General features: G+C 33.8%; 1 protein-coding gene across 1 annotated transcript; it reads right to left on the minus strand.

Annotated features, from left to right (window-relative positions):
- Window positions 1-1,580: 1,580 nt before the first annotated feature.
- On the minus strand, window positions 1,581-9,835 carry LOC124355207 (NADH dehydrogenase [ubiquinone] 1 alpha subcomplex subunit 5). The gene is made up of 3 exons (XM_046806219.1): window positions 9,677-9,835; window positions 6,431-6,592; window positions 1,581-1,837 (listed from the first exon to the last, which is right to left on the minus strand). The coding sequence occupies exons 1-3, from the start codon at window positions 9,707-9,709 to the stop codon at window positions 1,664-1,666; spliced, it is 369 nt and encodes a 122-aa protein (XP_046662175.1). The 5' UTR covers window positions 9,710-9,835; the 3' UTR covers window positions 1,581-1,663.
- Window positions 9,836-10,320: the final 485 nt, after the last annotated feature.

Here is a 10,320-nt window from a genome sequence, read left to right on the forward strand (position 1 = left end):
CATGGCAAAATTGAACTCGAGAATTACTGGATGCTTTTAAGTGGGAGGTCCACATGCACCTTACAGTCCGTACCTTGCACGCAGCGACTACTACCTGTTTCCAGCAATAAAGATCTGGCTTTCGACGCAGCGCGTTTGTTGTCGTGGAACTGCAGGAATTTCAAAACTAGTTCACCGCTATAATAAGTGCCTAAATTTGTATGGTGAATACGGTGAAAAATAGTATTTTAGTGTAACTTTCAAATTTATAAAATACAATTTTTTCTTGTAATTTGTTTTTGTTTATATCAAAACGTAATCTACTTTCTGAATAGCTCTTGTACTATCTCGGAATAAGATATGACATGTTCTTTATACATCACATCAATTCACAGTGCAATATTTCTTTCTACAAAACCAACTGTTTTTTGAAGATCCATTAGAAAAAAAGAGTAATAAGATTAATGTAATCTAAGATTCATGTCATTCATATTATCAATCAATTAAGGTTAGCATATAATTGTAATTTTCGTATATATATATATATATATATATATATATATAATTATGTGTGTGTGTGTGTGTAATACAAAATTAATTGTTAAAAGAAAATGTAGACTATTATGTCATTTAACCTGTTAAGAGTCCTTGGTTGTTGCAGTACAGGTACCCCTGCTGACCCAGGTTTTTCCTGGCATTTGATTATTATTGTGCATTACAGTTAATTTGCTCCTCAAATATCATATACCTATAAGATTTATTTTTATTATTAATTATATTTAATGTTATTGATGTTTCTGCATTTTTATATACATCATTTTAGAATATATAAAATATTGGTTCATCGTCATAGCCTAGATCACAGCTGAAGTCTGCATCACGAACTAGCTTGTTAAAAATAAATTATTACATCTTTCACAACTGAAAACATCCACTTCGTTCACTATCAGATAACTCACTAAACTCATGACACAATAATTCATTGATATCTTTATCGAATAACTCACGCTTACGTGAAGCCATATTTGTGTTCACAAACAACAGTTGCCAGCTGAATCGCCTCTGCATTTGAAGTAAAACAAGCTGCCAAGTATCGTAATGTAAAATAAAATAGACCTCAAGAGAAAGCTAGTATTCTGCTGTGAATCCCAGTGCAGGGTTGCAAGTCATTTAATTTGGCGAGGTGTGTCCAAGGTAAAGCGAAATTAAAAGACTTGCAAGCGGCTGCAACCCTGCGCCGATGGGCCACGACGACTGTCACTTGTCTTGACCGCAACTGTGTGGCAGTAGGATCCAACAGGTTAAATTAACCTTATAAGACTAATAATTTGTATAATACAACCAACAAAATTATAAAGAAGTTTTATAAGCTTCACAATGATACAAATGATGACAAAATATGACATGTACAAGTTTTGTTCAAATTAAGCTGTCAAAATTATAAAAAAAGGGAATTAAAGTTCTTTTGTAGTTGAATGGTCAGATTAATTTCAACCTAAAGTGTGTTGCAGTAATTCAACCAGGAAACGGTTATAAGGCTCAACAAAACAGTTTGTCATTAAAAAAGTATTATAAGGTGAATAATTAATAAAAAGGAAACAAATGATTCACTATTTATTTATTGAACAGAAACAACAACCAATTTATGAATGGCAGGTAGCTATACTATACAGTTAAAAAGGATTTACTTGACTGGAGGCCACGTCCACTGGTTGGGAGGGGGAGGTTTAGCCAGCGGCTCCCACGGTCTCCAGGTTAACATTTTGCGGCTCAAGTTGAGCTCATTCTCAGCCTGTATGATCACCTCCTCTATCTGACCACTGTTGATCCCTGCCTCTATCTCCGCCACTGACTTGGCCTGCAGAGTCACAGACAGGCTATTAACCTTTTATATTCACTATGGAATCTGTAGTATTAAAAGTAGGACAGTAAACTTCTATTAATCTGGTACGGTCAGAACTTGAGGCATGTCGAATTATCAAATATGCCAGATCATTAGATATATATTAGAGAAATAATGTAGACATAACAAATAAACAAGCAATCACAGCAAAACACATTTATATTATTCAAATATAACCCTAAGGTAGTCCTCGTTATATGTGGATTTATAAGAACTATTTTTTTTAATGCTCTATTTACAGTGTGTTATATACACATCACAACAAGTGTGTGGAACAAAGTCACGGTCAAGGGCACATTCATCTCGGTTCTTCCCCTTACTATACTGCCACTGCCTGCCTCTCTAGACACTGCTTGCCTATCTCAGAAGGCAGTGGCAACAGATGTCAGTCGTTTAGAGTTGTCCTTCCATCACAAACCTGTGCTGAGCACATTAACTGTAAAATTGACCTATCATTTCTAGACTCAATTGAATTGATACGAAATTCGAAAGTGCATCTCGTTACACAGGCTGACAGTCGATGGCCATGGTCAGTCACATGAATCAATATAACCCAAAGTTGGCCAAATATGGCGCTTAGCCTATTCGCCATGCCCGCCTAAACGCTGTGATCACGAACTGGAGAAATACATCATTGTTTATTAAATTATTGATGTTTTACGTTGTTTAAGAAAATGTAACTTTTTCCAAAAGGCGTGCCAAGCTATATGATGCCAGAATTTTACTGTATTCTATTATTGGAACTTATTATAATAGTGAGCACTTTAATACCTAATCAATGTGTAATGTGTGAGGTGGCAATGCTCAGAATAGCGGTCAGAAAAAAACACCTTTACATCACTGGCATATATAGATCTCCAAGTGAAAAGCTGAATGAAGCTTTAGACATTCTTTCTAATATCATTGAAGAAATAAGGCTGAAAACCACCCAACAATCATCATGGTTGATATAAACGTAAACAGCCTAGTGCAAAATAATGAATCACGAAAACTTGAAGAAATACTGGACAGCCATAATGCAGATACATAACATAATGAGATTTCCTCTACCACCAACCAGAATCACTTACAACTCCACCTCCTCCATAGACTGTATATGCTCAAACCTACCTGCATCCAAAATCAATGCCACAGAAATACATGCAGGCTTGTCAGACCACACAGCACAACTGAGTAAAATATCTCTTGAAGCACAGAAAACAGAAACCTCTAACCTTATACAACGACAGAAGAAAGAGGAATCTCAACACTCTTAAGACTCTATTGCACAATGAGGACTGGGTTGGAGTATTTAGAGCTGAAAATGCTGAAAACGCATACAATGCCTTCTTAAATACTTTGGTAATATACATGGATGCAGCTTGCCCTAATAAGAAAACCAGAAATAAGAGGAATTCAAATTTCAACTATAAAGACCGTGAAGCTCTTAGACTGAAAGAAACTTATTTTCAATGCCTTAGAAAGTACCAGACCACAGGAAGTGACCTGCATAAAACCGACACAGCTCTTGCTAAGAAAAACTATGACCTTAGACTTAAAATGTTAAAATGCAAGGCATCATCTAACTGTAAAAACAGAGCTGAGAATAAATCAAAAGTAATCTGGCAAATAGTAAACAGTGAAAGGAAGAGTACAGATCAAGGCAAAGAACAGTTGAAAATGAAGATAAGCAAATGCTGGTCACCAATAGTCAGCATCAAAAAGGAAGACAACTCACACCCCATGTGGCAAATTGCAGGCTCACTCAACTTCACAACACCACAAAAATATATCCTAAGTATAAAAGTAACTGGCAAAAGACACCTAGCAACTATAGACCTATTTCACTAATCTCCACTTTCTCCAAATTAATAGAAAAAGTCGTACTAAAGAGACTGATGGACTACCTCAAACAATAAGATTTGCTAACTAATAGTCAACATGGGTTTGTGAAAGGCAGATCCACAACAACTGCAATTGCTGAGCTGGCAGAATGCATTTGCGATCAGCTGGAAGAGGGAAAGTTTGTAACTGGCATAATGCTTCTTCATAGACTTCAGCAAAGCCTTTGAATGTCTCGGGCACAACCTTATCCTACAAAAGCTTCAAAGCCTGGGTATTAGTGACTCTGCTTACAGGTGGTCTAAAAGCTATTTGGAAGAACGCACCCAAGTGGTGGAGATAAGATATCATAACAAAGGAACAATACAATAAATCAGATCCATCCAAAACCGTTACCTGTAAGCCGAGGAGTGCCACAAGGATCAGTCTTAGGCCCTGTACTGTTTATTTTTATTTATACGACTCTTCTGCTCACTGGGAACTCTACAGAAGAACTAGCAATTGATTCATATACAGCACTAAATATGGTTTACTTTATAGTACTGCCACTTCAACAACCTAGTAGTCAATATAACCAAGACCAAACAACTGGTATTTGGTAGAAGACAAGATGAAATTGCAGCTCTTCCAGAAGTTGACATGCAACCCAAGGCAAAATTTCTTGGTGTAACAATTGATGAAACTCTTTCATGAACTCAGCATGTTGAAGACCTTTGCAAGAAACTTAACACCAGCCTCTTTGTCATTAAAAGAATTCACCACATCAGTGATTTAAACACTGCAAAGACAACTTATTATGCCCTTTTTGAGTCTCATCTGAGGTACAGCATTGCTATATGGGGAGGCACTACAGTCACTACTAACCTACAGAGACCTCCTGATCCAGAAGAAAGTAATATGAACTCTTAAAGGCCTAGGACCGAAGGACAGCTGTCGTGAAGGTTTCAAGGATCTTCGCATCTTGACAGTTGTGGCCCTCTACATCCAGGAAGTTATTATGTTTACCGACATGAATGAACTCCCTCTGGGAACAGATGTACACAAGTACAACACTCAACATGCTGACAACTTCATCCTGCCACCACACCATCTTTCACTGACTGGGAGGAAGCCGTCATACATGGGACGCAAGCTTTACAATCTGCTGCCAACCGAGATAAAGACTCAGAAGGGGAAGAACCTGAAGATGGCACTGAACAGATGGCTGGTGACCAGGCTGTACTACACGCTGGAAGAATATCTATATGAAACATGACCATCTTAGACATCAAGACTGCTCAACTCTAACTTATATTCTGTAAATGTGTAACTTTAACATTGTGTATTTTGACGCCAATACATTTCTCTACGAAGATTGTAAATAAAGAGATTTTGACTTTAACTTTAATAAATACCCTCTGGGAATGATTGTTATGGTTGTAGAATCAAAACCTTACAGTGGTAGCATCAAGATATATTTTAGTACCTAAACTATTGACACATACTGTAGAGACATCAATTTGCCCAGATCGAGTTCCGTAACTCCTTAAGTTATATTTTTCAAGTTATATTTTTTATACTTGGTTGCAACTAATGACTTACTTAGTAATATAATTGGTAGTATTATCCTTATGTTGATGATACCACTTTAATTCAAACTGATACAGAGATTGACATATTAAAAGCCAAGATTATTAGTATATTTGGTGACAATTCGAATTGGTCCACTGTGAATAGATTTTGTTTAATAAAGAAAAGATTAAATCTATGATATTTGAGCCTAGGCAACTACCTGACCATATATTTACAGAAACTTGTGTAAAATCTTAGGAATTTCGATGGACCAGAAAGTGTTGAACCCCCCACAAGTTTAGCTTCCAGGGTGGTGTTCTGTTGTCTAGACTTAGCATCATATGCACCAGTACTTTGTATTAAATACCTGCATATATAACACTAACTGTAATTGTGGAAATATACAGCGTGTTAGCAGTTACAAATATCTAGGAATTATTTGACAATTGTATGGAATGGACAGAACATGTTGAGTATTAGAAAAATAGACTGAGAATATACATTTTTGCTTTTAAAGTAATTAGTATTCTGAATGAGAATGAAATTAGAGTAGCTAATTTTGCATATGTACAGTCCCTATTGTATTTTGGTATTATTGTGTGAGGCGGAGAAAATAAAACTGTAACACTTAGTATAATTCAAAATCAATATTAAAAGTGGCTTTTAAGAAAGGCAAGCGTTGCCCGACCACCACCCTATTCCAAAAGACCAAGAGTTTTTACTGTCCGGAAAATTTTCATTAAAACTTTATTAATATATATGTACAATAATTTTACAAAAACTTTTATTCCAATTACTCATAATTACAGCACTAGATACTCTAGAAACATAAGAATTACTACCTCCAATCTTATTAAATCGTTTTCAACTACTAATTGCTATTACATTTCTCAACTGCTCTACAGAAATTTATGCTTGAATGATAAAGGCATAGAAACTTTTTCAAACACTAGCATTGTCGACTTTTAAGAGGAAAGTATCAGAACGACTTATCAGTCTCAGTGAAGAGGAAGTCGAGGCCACTATTGTGACCGGGTACAGCAGGCAGAAAGTTACTATATAAAAATAAGCAAAATGTTGGTAAGCACTGGTTCATTGTATTGCAAATTAATTATCTGTGGATGTAAAATAATTCATTATTAGTCCAAATAGAAAATAAAAATTACGTAAACGTACACTCTTTACAATGTTGGCACGGTGAGAGACGACTTCCTGAGTATACTTCTTGTATGCTGCATTATCTGGCATTTTCTGAAGCACTCTCAGAGTCTTTCCATAGAGAACAGTCAACTCATGGATGGGATTCCTTGACACCTTCAGTCCAGTAAGACCAGTTGTCTGAAAACAATTTTTTTATAAATTTCATTTTTAATTTCAATCAAAAAAAGTTGACAACATTGTTAAAAGTAAGCAATTGTTTTAAATTTGAAATATTAACACTTAAGTAAGTGAGTTTTTATGCTGTCTGTCTATATCCATTTTATGAACATCGCATTCTCAAATTCAATGCTATACATACTAAATTTAGTTTTATAGTAGTCCTGATGTAAGATAGGTAACTGTTTAAAAAAAGGTCAGATATTGCGGATACTTAATCACAGAGAACGGGGAATCTCTTCAGACTTTTAACCCTTTGAGAAGAATATTATTCAGGGTTGCTACAGGAGTCCAATAATGAAATTCCCTGACTTTTTCCCTGATTTCCAGACCAAATTTTTCATTTTTCCCTGACTTTTTTGACGCAATCCCCAGGGTTTTTGGCAATTAATGGGTGGAAAAAAACCGGCACGGCGGCAGTAAGTTTATTTGTGTAAAGGGATTTTATATTTTTCCCTGACCAACGTCGAAATTCCCTGACTTTTCCCTGACTTGAGACCGGATTCCCTGACTTTTCCTTGATTTCCAGTCCTGTTTTTTTTTCCTTGACTTTTCCTGACTTCCCTGACCCTGTGATTATATATAAAGATAAGCCTCCTATATGGGACGTATGTGCATGTGCACGGGTATATGTGTGTGAGAAAGAAGAAACATCTTGTTTATAATATTTTGTGGAAGAAGTTATTGCTGACAACACCGCAGTAAGCCTATCCTCCAGAGCATACAGCTGCAATGCCATAAGTTATTACAATTTTTGAAGGATTGATGAAGTGCTTTTCTGTTATCTTGTTATTTGAAGGTATGTTTTAAGAATGATTTGAACTTGTTGATAAAGAACTGAAACTTGGTATTTGAAAAAGGATCTTCAGCAGTTTACCAATATACATTAGACTAGAATGACTACATTTCAGAATTAACTAAACATAATAATAGAACTAAAACTATCAATTTGTATTCAAATAGTCAGTATCAAACATATAATTACATCTAGTTTTATGAGTTAATTACAGTAATCAAAATTAATAAACAAACAAAGCAGATTATTTCTATTCTATTGTGAGGTACAAATTCCTCAAGATTTTATGGAAATAGCCTACAAAAATGAATTCTCACCACATACACTTTACTCCTGTAGAAATATTCAGAGAGCTTATCTCCAAATTAGAAAAGTTATTCTTATTTTTGGTGACTTAATTTACAGATTTCCAAGATTATTGTTTAGGTATTCATCTCAAATATAATTGAAAAAGTTCACTTTGTAATATATTTCAATGGTACAATTAATTATTGAATCGCATGATAAAAAATAGTAGATAAGGAGGATTTTCGAGGCTTAAGTGAATGCAATAGACCACCCCATAGAAAAAGAAGAAGATAAGGACAAAGGATTATTGATTGCTTCATTAAATATTTTAAAATTATTATTTTTAGTTTATTTCAACTTTTTGACATCCGTATTGTCTCTAACATGGCTGCAGTATAGTAAGCAGCCACCACCACAATCGAATCAGGATACCAAATAATCAATTAGAAATACACTATTGAATACAAAAACATTCTAAATACAGTTACTTACAGTTATTTTCAGCTCTTTTAAATATATTGAATAACAATATTGTTCCATAGTAATTCAAACAAGTAAAATAATTTGTGTGGTATTTGAGTAACAGCTGAAAGTACAACAAATGATTGGCGAATATACATGTTTTATTTTTGTATAACAAATTGTCACACAAGTCCTTCAAAACAATAAAAAAAAGCTAAATGTTAGAATGTTTTGTTTGTTACAATTTATAAAAAAACACCGCCTAAGCCTAGATAGTTTTAATTCATAAGTTAATTAAATTATTACTTTTTTAAAATATAAGAACAGTTGAACTATAATGTAAATTGAAATATTTATAACAAATTTCGATTTAAAATTTTGGTTTCTTTAGTTTAGATAATCATAAATACCAATAATAAGATTGCAGTGGTGGCCGCTTATGATACTACTGCTACTAACACAATAAAAAAATGTTCACTTTATAACATATTTCAGTCCAGTACAAAACTTAACTTATACAGTATACTAGTTGTAGAGAAATTACTAACACCATTTAGATCTAACAGTTCATGTTTTTCAAATAATCGACTCACTCAACCAACAAAAGTGAATTTCACAACCATATGACAAACATTGATTACAAATGGTTTCTCGACTTATTTTCTTGAATGTAGACAAATACATTCTAAATATTCTTTTTGTAGATTTGAAATCCATCTTGGATATAGGGCTCTACCCCAAGGATTCTAAAGTTCCAATATTAATTTTATGAGAGTATTTTTGTTCAAAGAAGCTGATTAATAAAAGTCACGTATTACTCAGTCAGTTATTCACAATCTCTGAATTAACTTAGTATCAGCTCATTGGTTATAACATATGTATTTATAAATAGACTTTATTGATTTTACCATACTCAATGTTAATGCGAGTTTGATCCTTCAAAAGCAAGGAATTCAACGAAACCCGATTGTTAATTGCTCAGCAACAAATACCGTACAGTTCTCTACACGTTGTGTCAATAGATATTAAATACAGATATATTTTTAGGGTTCTCTCGTAAATCTTAATCTATCAATGGGTACAGTTTCTAATCACATTATTATATTAAGACAAGGGTAAAGCTATATCCAATTTTTGTATGAATAGAGTAAGGCCTACAACTGTATAACCTAGACAGCATTGTCTATTCTTGCTCCCTAAGTAATACACAGAATTCAAGTAAGAGGCTTGTAATATTTAAAATATAAGTTACAAAAATGTTTAATCAAGAATTAAAAAGGTATAAAAATATAACTTATAAATAAAAAAGTAGGCCTAACAACAATAGGTTCACTGCATTGGTAATTCTACTTTATTTTATTATTATTAAATTTCACAAATCATAACCTAATAGGCCTAAGGTAAATTTTGTTTTATAATGGTCAGTATGCATATTATATAGCAAAATAAGAAAAAAGGATGAACAATTATTTTGAAAACTAAAGGTTGAAAGTAAATACCTCTTTTAAAACCTCCGCGACAACTTTTGCCATTTTAAATTTAAATTTCACCTTAACAATATTACTTTATTTCTTTCTCACTAGTATGGAAAATGTCAATTTCAAAGGTTATTCTAACTTTCTAACTGTAACCCTTACTTAGCAGCAGAAACAAATCGAAAGTAAAAAAAACTACACGGGTTAGTTCACAGCTGGTTGTGCAGAAACAGCTGATTTAATTCAATTCACAATGCTGCAAAATACCTAAATCAAACCTAGATCAACCGATAACGTACCAAACTATATAGTAAGTATAATATATTAGCTGATGAGTACAATGGAGCCATTCATAATAGCAAAGCTCAATAGGTACTACACTTCTGAGATAACTTTTATTTGCTAAAGTTTGGTAAACAACAGAAAAGGATATAAACAAATGCTTAGGCCAAAGTCACCAAGAATATGTTTGGAATGTTCTAGTGGCTATTCTGAATAATTAGGGGCGCAATTTTGGTTTTCATCTTCTCGCCATCAGTTGTCTCAAGAAAAGTTGATCATATTGTGTTAAATATATAACCCGTCTATCTGCCTTAGAATTACATTATCTGCCAATATATGCTCTAAAAATACTTTGATCAAAATCAAAATGTGTATAAGTGGACCAT

This window comes from Homalodisca vitripennis, chromosome 2 (assembly GCF_021130785.1).
Source record: "Homalodisca vitripennis isolate AUS2020 chromosome 2, UT_GWSS_2.1, whole genome shotgun sequence".
Taxonomy (NCBI): Eukaryota; Metazoa; Arthropoda; class Insecta; order Hemiptera; family Cicadellidae; genus Homalodisca; species Homalodisca vitripennis.

Coding starts and splice junctions, on each gene's coding strand:
- LOC124355207 (XM_046806219.1), bottom strand. CDS start 9,709: ATGGCAAAAGTTGTCGCGGAGGTTTTAAAAGAG. Junction 6,593..9,676: donor TCGCGGAGGTTTTAAAAGAG/GTATTTACTTTC, acceptor AATTGTTTTCAG/ACAACTGGTCTTACTGGACT. Junction 1,838..6,430: donor GTGCCAACATTGTAAAGAGT/GTACGTTTACGT, acceptor GTGACTCTGCAG/GCCAAGTCAGTGGCGGAGAT.